General features: G+C 39.7%; 3 protein-coding genes and 1 long non-coding RNA gene across 4 annotated transcripts in view; 2 read left to right on the plus strand and 2 right to left on the minus strand.

Moving 5' to 3' along the window:
- Positions 1–595, minus strand: part of psmb12 (proteasome 20S subunit beta 12) — a 4,413-nt gene extending 3,818 nt beyond the window's left edge. The window contains exon 1 of the mRNA XM_023414700.2: positions 456–595. Within this exon, the coding sequence (XP_023270468.1) occupies positions 456–503 (48 nt within the window). The 5' untranslated portion in view covers positions 504–595. The remainder of the gene's footprint in view (positions 1–455) is intronic.
- On the plus strand, positions 529–4,477 carry psmb13a (proteasome 20S subunit beta 13a). Its single transcript, XM_023414699.2, has 8 exons — positions 529–660; positions 890–977; positions 1,998–2,095; positions 2,571–2,711; positions 2,897–3,012; positions 3,375–3,433; positions 3,663–3,814; positions 4,122–4,477. Exons 1-8 carry the CDS (start codon positions 602–604, stop codon positions 4,231–4,233), a joined length of 825 nt encoding a protein of 274 aa, XP_023270467.1. The 5' UTR covers positions 529–601; the 3' UTR covers positions 4,234–4,477.
- A 307-nt stretch (positions 4,478–4,784) lies between these two features.
- On the plus strand, positions 4,785–8,883 carry psmb8a (proteasome 20S subunit beta 8A). Its single transcript, XM_023414698.2, has 6 exons — positions 4,785–5,243; positions 5,521–5,665; positions 6,030–6,141; positions 6,708–6,837; positions 7,763–7,967; positions 8,365–8,883. The coding sequence occupies exons 1-6, from the start codon at positions 5,094–5,096 to the stop codon at positions 8,451–8,453; spliced, it is 831 nt and encodes a 276-aa protein (XP_023270466.1). The 5' UTR covers positions 4,785–5,093; the 3' UTR covers positions 8,454–8,883.
- A 2,164-nt stretch (positions 8,884–11,047) lies between these two features.
- LOC111661211 (uncharacterized) lies at positions 11,048–13,540 on the minus strand. Its single transcript, XR_002761203.2, has 4 exons — positions 13,383–13,540; positions 13,044–13,061; positions 12,790–12,862; positions 11,048–12,454 (listed from the first exon to the last, which is right to left on the minus strand). It is a non-coding gene; the product is annotated as an uncharacterized LOC111661211 (long non-coding RNA).
- Positions 13,541–13,799: the final 259 nt, after the last annotated feature.

Below are 13,799 nucleotides of genomic sequence, written 5' to 3' on the forward strand. Positions count from 1 at the left end.
GGGGGGGGGGGGGGGGGGTTGTTGTGATTTGTGATTCTCCAACATTGTAGACGAGGACAAATATGACACAAGAAAAATATAGCAATGCACTATCACAGGCATACTAATTTCTGGTGACCTCATTTTCATTCATGCAGACTGAAAAAGGCTATGAATTCTGGGACTTGGAGTTCTGTCTGGGAGGGGTTTTTCACACTGAAAATGAAAGTGTAGCCGGTCGTTTTCTTTAGAAATATAAAGAATAAACTCGTTTAGAGATAATATATTACATGTACTCATACAAAAACACCTGGAACATCCTGTCGATGTAACTTCACTTGGTTACCAGGTTACTATTCAGGTACAGCATCACCTGTTCGTACGCGAAATCGATTATAGATCATTTTAAGTGTAAATAGGATTCGGTGCTGCCTCAGTAGAAACGGATCGTAGTGAACCGGTCCGGATTTACTCACCCCTGTGCTGACTCCTTTGACGTGTGAGTCCGTGCAGCGTTTCTCCATTTTCACTCCAAAATCGAAAGCGAGGACGGCGAGGTGACGCTCAGAACAGCGACCTCAGGCGCACTGAGACGCGCAGAGAAGCCGCAGTCAGATCCAGTATGGCGCTATCTAATGTCCAGACCCCTGTAGCTGGCTTCAATTTCGACAACGCGACCAGGTATGAGCTTCTTTTAAGACTTCTGAGCATCACGCTGTGTCAGAAATGACTCAAATAAATATGTAACTGACGGTAACACGGACTTTTCATCGGGATCAAAAGTGAAAGTAACTTTTTCCTGCTTGTTTATCAGTAAATCAATGAAAGGCTGCGGTGATAACGTGTTATTATAACTACACTATATTCATCAGTTGATCCCCCTCCTCCCTTTCTCTGCCCCTCTCTGTAGAAATGCTGCATTAGAGGGTCATTTTGAAGGAGGACAGACACCTAAACCTCTGAAAACAGGTACCACCATAGCAGGAGTGGTGTTCAAGGCAAGTACAAAGCTGTGTAAACCGCACTGACAAACATGAACGGATCAAACAGTGACTTTGTATGTTTTAGTGTATGAACTATAAATTTGATACTTGATACCAGATTGATTTGATACCTTTCGTCAGCCATTGTTTTGTTTTTTTTAATTCTTGTTTAATATAAATAGAAACCTGCAGAAAGAACAAACGTGTAAGTTTCCTCTGTTGTTAAGGTTATTTATCTTGTATGATGCTGTAACAGCAGCAGTGCATCTATCCAAGGCCTCTCCAGCCTGCAAATCACAAAATGGCACCGCACACTGCATAAGTTATGTTGCCACAAAATCAGATTAAAGACCATCAATAACCCGACATGGACAAAAACATTACTGTGAATTTAATAGTTTCTTGTTTGTAAAATGTTGCTGTTTAGCTTTGAACTCACACAGTAAATGTCATATGCTGGAGCATCACTGAACACAACACGGGAAGTTTCTTGTTCAAACCTTTAATTCTACAATGCAACTTTGATAAAAAATAAATGCAGTTGGTCTAACTGTGTCAAAATAGTTTAAGATCTCTGCAGTTAATTTTCATACTTTCACCAATGGCTGCCTGGAAGTTGTGAAACGTATAATCACTCATGGTTTTGTATGTGTTGGACAATAGTCAGCAGTAGTGTAAGATGTCCACAGTTGAAGTAAATGGGATTAAACATGCAAACATCCTGGTGTGGCCCTTTAAGTTATTATATGTAATGGAAGCACTTATCCATTCTACACGTGTGTGTTTGTGCATGTGCAACACAACACGTCAGTCATTCATACAATTGCAGACATTTTCATGTGGGAGCTTCCCAGTTCATTCAGTTATCCACCTCTGGTGGCTGGACAGCTCCACTGGATCAGGTTTTAGTGCCTTTCCCAAAGGTCACCCAGAGGGTTAGAGACTGAGGCCGTGTCTTCATGGAGCTGTTATCTTCAAACAAACCAGGCGCATTGTAATATTATTTAACTAATACACTCTGTTGTGTTGGTGCAGGATGGGGTGGTGCTGGGAGCAGACACAAGAGCCACTTCCAGCGAAGTGGTGGCCGACAAGATGTGCGCCAAGATCCACTACATTGCTCCCAATATATAGTAAGTGTAAGAGTGAGTGTTAGACTGAAACCACGAGGCGAGAAATCTACCTTCAGATACTGTTATCATTCTGGGATGTTCAATACGTTTCCATTTGTTGTGAATTATACAACAGTTAGATCCAACCAAGTACTTAGATTGGAAAGGCTGAGAGAGACAGTGACATAACAGTGACACACTACTGATGACAGATTGATGCATTCTGTGGTTGCATTGCATTCTGGGTTGTTGAGGCTACTGTAGAAGAAGATAAATAAGTCACACTATCTTTTGTGTTATGGATTTCTGTGATTGATGATTCAACATAGTGGCTAAAGAAAGAAGCCTCCCTGTAGTTTTCCATCTCCTCTGAAATCTTTCCCTCTGTGACTCTTCATATTCCTTTTTCTTTTTCCCCTCATCTTTTATCCACATATCTATTCTTCCTCTTCCTCTCTCTCTCTCTCTCTCTCTCTCTCTCTCTATCTCTCTCTAGCTGTTGTGGAGCAGGTACAGCAGCAGATACAGAGAAGACCACAGAGCTTCTCTCCTCCAACCTCACCATCTTCTCGCTGAACAGTGGGAGGAACCCTCGCGTCGTCATGGCCGTCAACATCCTACAGGACATGTTGTACAGGTTTGTGCTGCACACGCACACGCACATGTACCTGTATCAGGGGTTGTATGAATGAATGAATGTGAACAATAACATTAGTTAAGATTAAAGATGTTACAGTAGCAGTCATATTCTGTAAATTTACAGTTCATTGAAAAACTGTGGCGTTCATCTGGCTTCCCTTGTGTGATCTCTGTGGCCCTCAGGTATCACGGCCAAATTGGTGCCAATCTTATACTGGGAGGAGTTGATTGCACTGGGAACCACCTGTTCACAGTGGGGCCGTATGGGAGTGTAAATAAGGTGCCTTACCTTGCGATGGGTATGTGATATAACACTGTTCTGTAGTACAGTTTCTGTGACATCTTTTTCCTTTATTCTTTGTTGGGGGTCGTGTGTTCAGTCGTGCCGACCATCACTACTCAGGTCTTAGTCTTTGTGTTTCAAATGTGTCATTTTGTGAATTAAATGGGTTTTAAACAAACCAAGTGTTTGAAACTGCAGAAGTAAGAGTTTCTATAGACTGATGACCTATCACTGCTAACATTTTATGTGAAAGTGTCAGAGATAATGACTTTGTTATTTTATATTTAACTATATAAATGATATATTTTCAGATATGCATGTCACTGTGAGACTACATCCACTCTGTGTTTCAGCTGGCTTTACTGTGTGTTCCTGCAGGATCTGGTGATCTGGCTGCTCTTGGGATTTTAGAGGACGGGTTCAAACCCGATCTGGAGGTATGGCTCCTGGACAACTGTAGTTACACACTGTGACCGTCACTGTTTGTCGTCATCATTTAGACACAATCACAGAATGACTTCACTTACTGTTGGACATTTTTAATTGAATAATTGCAGTACAGCAGTACAGAAGGCAGAATAAGCCTCTACATTATACAAGCAGTTGAGAAAATGTTTTAAAAAAAAAAAAAAAAAACACTTCCCTGATTTCCCTCAACTCTCTAAGCTGGAGGAGGCCAAGGAGCTGGTGCGTGTTGCCATCCACGCTGGCATCATGAATGACCTCGGCTCAGGCAACAACATCGACATCTGTGTCATCACCAGACAAGGAGTGGACTACATCAGACCCTACCAGGAGTCAGAGTACAACGACAACAGGTACAAGTATGACTTTACAGGAGATCTACAAGAGAGTTGAGTAAGTTTAGTAAGTGATCCGTATTTGAAGGAGTTTTTGGAGAGTTTTAATGTTGAACCATGACTGCAGAGATCAGAGGTCTTTCTCAGTGAGTTATGGCAGTGTGATGTTGCAACATTAAGGATATAAAAACGTATGTGCAAAATTGTGACTTGGCCCCTATCTATCTATCTATCTATCTATCTATCTATCTATCTATCTATCTATCTATCTATCTATCTATCTATCTATCTATCTATCTATCTATCCCTCTGTCTGTCTATCCAGGAAAATGAAATACAAATATCGTGCAGGCACGACCCCAGTTCTCACAGAGAAAGTAGTCCCCTTAAAGCTGGAGGTTGTCCAGGAGACCGTGCAGCGGATGGATACAGCCTGACCGGGGATGCACAGCCACACCACAACATTTAGCAGTACGACCGTTGCATCATTATTCACCGGATGATTGATTAGTACAGTCATCCAGTTTTCAACTCTGCTGCTATGCTTCTCTGTGATGTGGAAGAGTCCGTGCAGACGTTACTGCAGCACTACAGTAAGCTACAAGGCTGTAATGAGAAGGTTGTAACATGTTTTTACAATATGGAAAAATAAAAAACAATTAAAAAAAAAAATCTGATTGATCCCTGTTGCCTCATTTCTTTTCATACGTTGTAATTATTTACTGTCTCATTGTAGTATTTCAATTTACCTGTACCATTAGTCCTATAGGTCACTGTGCTGCATTTCCTGTTAATTTATCTTATTCTACACATTCTGCTTTGTCATTAACCTGACTGCATTATATTCTTCATAACTATGAAATATGCAAACAATAATCTCATTGACCTCTGATGGCTTCCCAGAACCTGAGTGCTGCATTTCCGCCTGGAGACTGATGATGAGATATATACAAATCTTCTCATTGGTTTATTCGGTTTGAGCCAGTTTTTAACACCACAGAGGGTTTTTTTGAATTAATTTTGATTGAGGAACTTTTAATTAAAACCTAGCACGGTTGGCTATGTGCATTTATTAACAGATGCACATAGGTTTTGTGTTGCTGACCGGTTTTTCATCTTGTTTTACGAGTAAACGTCTGGAGTGAAATAGTTTAAAAACCCTTTCACTTTCGAATTCTTTGTTACGCACAAGGAAATTACCCCTGACGCTTTGTCAATCGTCTTCGTTATTTTGGAAAACTTACACACATACACTATAGAATATTTATAGATTATAGTTTATCGATTTTAATAGACGATGGCTCTTTTCGATGTAAGTGGTTTTAAGTCTTATTCTGAACTCCGTGGGCGCATTCTTCCAGCGGGACAGACGCCGCTCGTCGACCGAACCAACCACTACACTTTTGGGACCAAAACTCAAGAATTTTCTGTACCTCTGGGAGTAGACGTGAGTATCATGACTTTTTAATAGTTAATAATCAGGTATCTGTCAGGTAAAACTGCCACGAGCATGAAGCGTCAGACGCAGCGTGGTGCAGGTGATTTCACGCGTCTCTTGTTTTCAGTGTCAGCCTCGTATGAAATGTCCTATCATGCATTTATCTCAACTATCACGAGTTATTGTCAGAGCATTTTAGGTAATGATAGATATTCCACTGTCATCTTCTCTTACACACGCGCGCGCGCACGCACGCACACACTCACAATCTTTGGTTTCATTACAGCCCTCAGGGTTTCTCAAGTCCTGTAATGGAGGTGATGGAGGTGTGTGCATTGACCTGAACCACGGTACGACCACCCTGGCCTTCAAGTTCAGACATGGAGTGATCGTGGCTGTGGACTCCAGAGCCTCAGCTGGACGGTACTTGGGTAAATGAAAAAAAGGTTGTTTTCTCTTTCTGACCTGGAAATTGGTTGGAAACGCTGGAAATGTGAGAAAAAGAGATTAGCCAGTACATAGACAGTCTTTTGATATTGTTTCATAAGCTTAATGAGCAGCTGTATAGTTACAGAGTGAATAGTCATATTGACCAGCCATCCTCAACCTACTGTGCATCCTATCAGAAATACTTTCTCATCAACTCAATGACCAGTGGTCTTAAGGAGGATGTTTAAAATGTGAAACATAAATGGTCACAAAATGTAAATAAGGCAACAGGTGCGACCAAGGTGTTGCTACAGTGCTTCAATCTTAGTCACTAAATGTGTCCCTCTTCCGAACGTGTCTCCGCAGCATCCAACGACGTCAACAAGGTCATCGAGATCAACCCCTACCTGCTGGGCACCATGTCGGGCAGCGCTGCAGACTGCCAGTACTGGGAGAGACTCCTGGCTAAAGAATGCAGGTCCGTCACAGTGTTTGGAATATTGGACCCATTGTGTGTCAGTCCCCTATTTCTTCTTCTATCTATCTGTGCCTCTATGTGATGATAAGACGCCCACATTCAGCTTGTTTGACAACTCAGTAAAAAACATCATTAACTTAGATAATAAGTAGATGTTGCCCAGTATAATGTCAGGAGCGCGAGAGAGGTTCTGTCTTTCACAGCAGTTTGACAAAGTCAAATAAAGATCCTGTGATTGTACAAATTCTTAAAACTCTTCTGGGACGGTCCACATCGGCCATGGGTGCTGCGTCTTAGGTGTATTTGGCCTGGACGTTAATTTCATTTCTTGTGTGCACAAGCTTTCTTACTCAGGTTTGATGCTGTGTTGCATGTTGCTTGTACCATGTATTTTATCTAGTTCCTGTTGTGGTGCGTCATGACTTCAGTCAAAAGTTAGTGTCTTTATAAACCCAGGGGGAGTGTCGTGAGACTGTAAGTTCAGGACCATCTACATGGCTGATTGATTTGTCAGTTAATTTGCTAATGAGTTGATTGCTACCTTGTTTTATTATGATCTCATCCAGGCTGTACAGGCTGAGGAACAACCACAGGATCTCTGTCGCTGCTGCGTCGAAGCTGCTGTCCAACATGATGCTGGGTTACAGAGGCATGGGCCTCTCCATGGGCAGCATGATCTGTGGATGGGACAAAGAGGTAAGCTGTGTGCGTGTGTGTGTGTGTGTGTCCGCACAGCTGGGAGCCTGAAACATTATACTGTTTTCAATCACTTCAAATGAAGCAGAGCCTCGAGTTGTTTCCTACTTACTGGTAAAGAAACATCCTTGTGGTATTAGCAGGTTGGAGTGCTGGTTTTAGAAACCAGGGAGGGTAAACACGTCTAAAAACCAAGTATTTGCATCAAATGCCAAACACTTTTTTAATTACAGTCAATTTTTGGATGAACCATGTACATACACAGTGTTGTTCTCAATCTAAAGCTCTACTGTCTCCCATAGGTTTGTATATACATTTCCATAGTGTTTTTAAAGTGACCGTACAGTGATCTGTTGAGAGGGGTTAAATGTCCACAGTACAGTAAACACCAATGCAACATTATCCAGATGTTCCTGCTGTCACTGTAGTACAGTGTTGTAAATGGTTTGTGATCAGTTTCTGTAAAAGTGATTCCAAAGCTGTTTGAATCGACAAATAACATTTAAAACAAGGAAGAGGTTACAGACTGTAAAAATGTGTGTGTGGTTTACAATATTGTACATATACATTCTGTGCACATATTAAACCACAACACATTGAAATATTGACTAGATAAGCCACATGACACATAAAAGGCACCATATGGTTCTGAAACCACCAGCTGGCCTATACCGCATATTCTTACATAAGTATAATTTCTTCAAAGACTCAGTTATACAATCCTGACAATATTAGATTAGTTACATTACATTAGTGGCAATGTGATTATTGTTACACCTCTATTTGGAGGTACTGGTGTTCTCAGAATCTAATGGACTGGTGAAATAACGTACGCAGCTCATGTTTGGAGACTTATCAGAAAGTGTGGCCCCTATATAAAGTCATAATGTTCCTGCAGACCATATAATGAGTGTGTGCTCTCCAGGGCCCTGGTCTGTACTACGTGGATGATAATGCGACGCGTCTGTCTGGCCGTATGTTCTCTACCGGCTGTGGGAACAGTTACGCCTACGGTGTGGTGGACAGCGGCTACAGGGAAGACATGACAGTAGAGGAGGCGTATGAACTGGGCCGCCGGGGCATTGCTCACGCTACACACAGGGACGCCTACTCTGGGGGGGTGGTCAACAGTGAGTACACTCTGACAGTCTTCCTCAACTTAGTATTGTTGTGTTTGTCTTTAAGACTTTGATTAAACCCACAAAATGTGGGTCAGTCAGTTTCACTTTGATCCAAACTGAACTCTCACTTCATCACTGAAATGAAATGAATAAACTGATGACCAGAGACTTCTGTTGCATGTCGTTCTCTCTCCCCTCATTTCCTGTCATCTCTCTCCTGTCAGTTATTAAAAAACATTCATTAAATGTGGAAAACGTAATTACAAAAAACTGAGAGAAGACTGAATGTTGTACAGTCCTGAAGTGTATAAAGCTGTGGTGTGTGAGCACAAGGCAAATTGTCATTGTTTATCGTGAGCTTTCATCTCTGTGTTTTGTGTGTGTGTGTGTGTGTGTGTTTGTCTAGTGTACCATATGCAGGAGGACGGCTGGATAAAGGTGTGTAAGGAAGACGTGTCAGAGTTGATCCATCGCTACAGGAAGGGAATGTTCTGAGTTCGACCTAAACCTGGATCAACCTCAACACTCTGGCAACGGTCCAATCACAGGCTTTAGTTTCACAATGATGCCACTTTTTTAATTTTGATTAAGAAACTAAAACCTTGTTTTACAGCAGAGAGTGTGAGGTAGTGTGTGGTCCTTTTCTGATGTCGCATGAATGAAATGTCATTTAAAGCACGAATAACAGAACAGAAAAATGTGTTACCCCACATATGAACGTGAACAGAACAGGGTCAAATTGTCATCATTAAATTGTGAAGATCTTTTGTTTGGTCATTGTTCTTTGCATTTCGCGTGTTAGTACAAGTTGATACTATAGCTCTCCAAGCTTGGATCACTGTAGTATTTTATGATTTGTATTAACCAGACATCCTGTTGAAATAATTTTACCAATAAATAATAAAACACAACACACAGCTCCAAATACAGTCTGTTGTTTGACTCACTGCTCTGTCCGTTAATGATTCACCTGAACTGATAAATGATGTTTCTTTATTATATAAAAGTGTCAGGTATAAAATTCATTACAGTGAAGTGAAAATGAGAAGACCTTGATTTGTTTTTTCGGAACAAAGCAAAGCATTTTCAGCAACTAGTAAATATTTATTGGCATGTGGATGTTGTGGAAAATGTAAATAATAATCCAGTTCTACTGTCAAACACATAATTATTAAGTCTCATAGTGTCATCACATTTTCAGCTTAAGGTAATTCGATGTTCATATACAGGATATATATATATATATATAAATAAATAATTTCTTTTATATTAAATTTTTTTTTTTCATTTATATTTGCTATTTTTATATATTTAGCTGTGGAAAAAACTTAGATCACCTGATTGTTACAGAATTTGGTTTCGTTTTTTACTGGTGTCTGGAATGTGACCACAGACATACAGGAAGTGCCAAACCTCTTTTCTAAATCTTGAAACTGGTATTATCGTAAATAGTAACTGGTAAATACTTTATATATGTACATATGATTTCTTATATAATTTATAGTATCAAATATATAGGTTTACAGTGCAGCACTAAACAATAGGATTAGCTGTGATGTCACGTGTTTCCATGCAGAATTCAGCCTCACAGGTTTGACCCATGGAGGCTGTTGTGCTCCTATTGAAAGAATCAGTACCATCAACTTAATATTCACAGGTCTGTGTCTGTGAGGAGCTGTTTCTTTCATTTGCTGAATGTGAAACTCAGAATACAAACAGTTTAAAAAATACATCCAAAACCAAAGGATCATTTTTGGTCACAACTTAACAAACACACAAAACGTTCTCAGTTACATGAACAACTACATGATGAACCTGTATAGTAGCTGAGTGTCGCTCTTTGGGGGGTTTCATACTCTAGGTGTAACATACAGCACATTACATAGAAAAATTAACTTGATTGGAGGAGCCACAGAACTAGAGAATTTCCTGACAGATGTCATCAGTTGCTAGGCAGATTTCAGTGCAACAGGTTTATCAGGGGAAAACCAAAGCGCCACTCTGAGCCTGGGTGTGTGCAGCATGAGCAAGAGATGAGTCAATCAGCTCGTCTTAAATATGTTGATGAAATACAAAAATATATATTGTCCACATGCACAATGAGAAACAGAAAGAAACATGAATTTCCCTTGGGGAATAAATAAAGTATCTATCTATCTATCTATCTATCTATCTATCTATCTAATCTATCTATCTATCTCTAAACTCCTTGTAGGGGGGCACAGACGATTCTGAATGATCCACCATCCTGAACCCGCACTGAAGGTTCAGGCCAAACTGATTGAACCAGTGTAAAAATCTGTTTGTTTCATCCTCCATCAAGATATTGAAATACAACAAGTAGGAGAACTATATCTGGTATATCTGGGTTTATTATCATTTAAACTTTTGTCTTTCTTCTATTTTTATATCTGGTTTTATTGAAACTATTGCCTTCTATTATTTGAACTGGTTTTACTACTGAAACTATTCTTTATCACCATCTACTACTACAAAGGACAGCTGGTTATAGAACTACTGTCCCACAGTCACTTTGTGAATTTAGTTGTTGTGTACATTTGTATGTGTGATTTATGTATTTGTGTTTATGTGCAGTGAGATATTGTTGAGTGTGTAATGTGATGTAGGAGCTTGGAGCCCCAGACAAGTGTCCCTGCAGGACAATAGAGTATAAACCTTACATTACCAGTCCGTACCAGTGGTTTTACACTTCAGTATTCCCTCTATCAAACAGTAAAAGCTGCGTATGATAAACAAATAACTAAGAGAATCTATGACGTAATGTTAAGACCTCTCTTATTAGAGACACCAGCAAACCAGACATAAAGGATGCAAAATCATTTCACGAGGTCTTAAAAAAAATCATCACAATCATTTTCTTGCCATGTCAAGTCAAATTTCCTCTTCAGTTCTGTTTGCCTTAATAATTCAGTTGTTCCTGCTCTTTAGTTTCACATTTACAGGTCAGACATGTTCATTTAGCCCGAGACAACAGTGAATACTCGGGTAATACTCAGCACTGTGGCTTCAGTCACAGATGTATAAGCAGACACTGAGAAATCAAAGAAGACGCAGAAATCATACAGATGTGGAATTTTGGGGACTTTATTAAAGGAGCAAAACAAAAGTACAAAAGGAATGAAACAGCAAGTTCATTGACATTAATTTCTATAACCCAACACAGGAAGTCATTTTGAGCGTTACTGTTCAATTTCTAAATGTTTGCAAAGCTGAGAGAGAAACAGTCCCTCGTCCCTGAACACCAACAGGAAATGTTTTCTATCAGTGCTGAGAATCTTAAAACATCCCACAGCCCTTTAACAATCAACAATAAAATCAAAACATAATGTTTAAAACACATCTAATTATGGATAATATGGAACAAAAAACAATATACTCTTCATTCATTAAGGAAAATTTAGACATAAATTATTTTTCACTTCGGCCTGATTAGAATCTAAACGAAACAATATTTCAACTTTTATCAGTTTCAAAGAAAATATACAAGCAGAATATATTTACACATGGAAATGGAAATAAATGCTGATGCTTGTGTTTCTTGTTTGTGTGTGTGTATGTGTGTGTGTGTGTGTGTGTGTGTATGTGTGTGTGTGTGTGTGTCTGGGAGTGGGCGACGTTGATACCACCTATCATTGTATATGTAATTTGATGTTACTTCATGTGTAGTTATGAAGTAGTATATTTCCTGGAAACTAAATGAGTGACTGTTTAGAGATGCAGCAGTGACCAGATGGAAATATGTGTCAGTTAAAGAGTTAATTCACCACAGTGACGCAAAACTGCATCCATCCATTTTCTATCCTGCTGAGTCTGAGGGGCCTGGAGTCAGTCCCAGGCAGGAAGCCAATCACATGCTTAATCTCCATTTCATGTTGCATGTTTTTGGATGTTGCTGATTGATTCTATTCAACAGGGAACCAGTTATCTCCAGGTGACATCATCATATCACTAGTGTATGTATATGACAAGGGGAAAGCATGTACAGTGTGTGGGTGTGTGTGTGTCTATATATCTGTATATTTAGATTTGTATTATCAATATTGATTTTACAAGAAAACCCAACACCAGAAATATGAAAGTGTAAATATGGTGGGTTCGTTTTAGATGAACACACAAATCTTAAATCCTAAATGAACTGTCTGTGTTTGAACACAGCTGTGACGCTTTCATTGATTTGAATGTTATTGTTTAATTTCTCCCCAGGTAAAGAAAAAATAATCATTTGATTTACCAATATCTAAGCAAATATTTTATCAGTGGTAATTCCACTTTTTCATTTTAAACTAAATTCTCACCTTTTATTTTTGATATTTGTCAATTCATTTTTATGTGTTCTCTTTATTCCAACCAATAGATTTCCAGCCCTGACTCTATGAATTTATGTTTTGCTTGATGAATAATCAGTGAATTCCCAGTTCATGGAGGAGCATGTGGGGACACGGCTCCTTGATCCAGAGCTGAATGTCTCCATGAACCTGAAGAGACACAAAGAACAACGTCACATGAAGTGACTGTAAATGTCTGGAGAGTTCAGCTCCACAAAGCCACATATTTACATGTTGACAGTATCATCTGGACCTAAAACAGCCATGATACAGTCATTTAAGGTTTAACATTATGTAAACTGAGTATTTACCTACTCTGAGAACCATCTCATTTAACTCAATATAAAATATCTGTGTAGAAAACCCATTTAAAGTTAAAGCTTTTCTTTACAACTACAAGTTTTACGGTGGATAAAGAAACAATTACATGAAGTTGTTTTGCACAAAGTTTAAAGCAGCTTTGTTGAACGTCTGCAGTGACTCACTGTGTTCAGGCTGGAGTGTTTGTTGCTCAGGCGCTTGGATTCAGTTGCTCCATGACCTCCGGGTTGCTCACAGCTGTAAGGTCAGAAACACACTGTCAGCCCACATCCTCCTCTGACCTCACTCTGTTTTACAAACAGCTGAAACTGCAGGAAACAGTCCTGAGAACGTCTTCAGCACAAAACACAAGAACCTTTTTACTCTACAGAGATCATGTGACATCACAGAAAACACAGTAGAAACAAGCGTTACTTACGAGATGGAGGACGCTTGGCTGAAATGAAAAGAAAATACAAATAATTTCAGTTGTTGCAGCTGAAAATACTAAAACTCAAACTGATACAGATCCCTTCTCCCTGTTGTTTAGATCTTACATTATTTCTGTTCCTGTAACCACTCCCTTCACCCATCATGCTTTAGTCACATGATCCTCAGACTGTGGCTGTAAACCCTGCAGCTCTCACTGGTTCAAACACATTCTGTTTTGCTGGGAACTGAAGTTTGTTTCACTTTTAAAATCTGAATAAAGCATCAACTCAAAGTCTAAAATCAAAACAGAGGAGAAAGAGACGACGTCTGTGGTTTGGTTTCTCACCACTCTTCTTTCTGTAGATGAAGAATCCAACGGCGCCGATGACGAGAGCGAGAACTGCCACTGCAGCGATGATGATGATGATCAGGGGAGGGGACTTCTCTGTGGAGCAAAACACAACGAACCAATCACAACCTGTCCTGATGAAGCAGGTCAGAAGAGACGACCACACCACCTCCCTGTACAACGTGTGTGTGTGTGAGACTATGAGACCTTCTGACAATCACAGTCACATTACTGTGAACAACTGGCCAATAAACCTGAGTCTGACCCATTTACTGACAGATACATTTATATTCACCCAGTTATTACATCATTTACTCTCTATTCATCTTCTATAACTGACAAATGGTTAAGTCAGTGCAGTGGCTATAATCTCTAAACTGAGGTTAGACAATAATCCAAACTCAAACTTTGTCT

Source organism: Seriola lalandi, unplaced genomic scaffold, assembly GCF_002814215.2.
Source record: "Seriola lalandi dorsalis isolate HSWRI2012SDOR001 ecotype SW California unplaced genomic scaffold, Sedor1 jcf7180002054538, whole genome shotgun sequence".
Classification (NCBI taxonomy): domain Eukaryota; kingdom Metazoa; phylum Chordata; class Actinopteri; order Carangiformes; family Carangidae; genus Seriola; species Seriola lalandi.

Excerpts from the sequence above, each read along its gene's own strand:
- psmb13a (XM_023414699.2), top strand. The coding sequence starts at position 602 with ATGGCGCTATCTAATGTCCAGACCCCTGTAGCTGGCTTCAATTTCGAC. Across the intron at positions 3,013-3,374 it reads GGTGCCTTACCTTGCGATGG|GATCTGGTGATCTGGCTGCT; the intron begins GTATGTGATATA and ends GTGTTCCTGCAG. Across the intron at positions 3,815-4,121 it reads TCAGAGTACAACGACAACAG|GAAAATGAAATACAAATATC; the intron begins GTACAAGTATGA and ends CTGTCTATCCAG.
- psmb8a (XM_023414698.2), top strand. The coding sequence starts at position 5,094 with ATGGCTCTTTTCGATGTAAGTGGTTTTAAGTCTTATTCTGAACTCCGT. Across the intron at positions 5,666-6,029 it reads CTCAGCTGGACGGTACTTGG|CATCCAACGACGTCAACAAG; the intron begins GTAAATGAAAAA and ends GTGTCTCCGCAG. Across the intron at positions 7,968-8,364 it reads CTCTGGGGGGGTGGTCAACA|TGTACCATATGCAGGAGGAC; the intron begins GTGAGTACACTC and ends GTGTTTGTCTAG.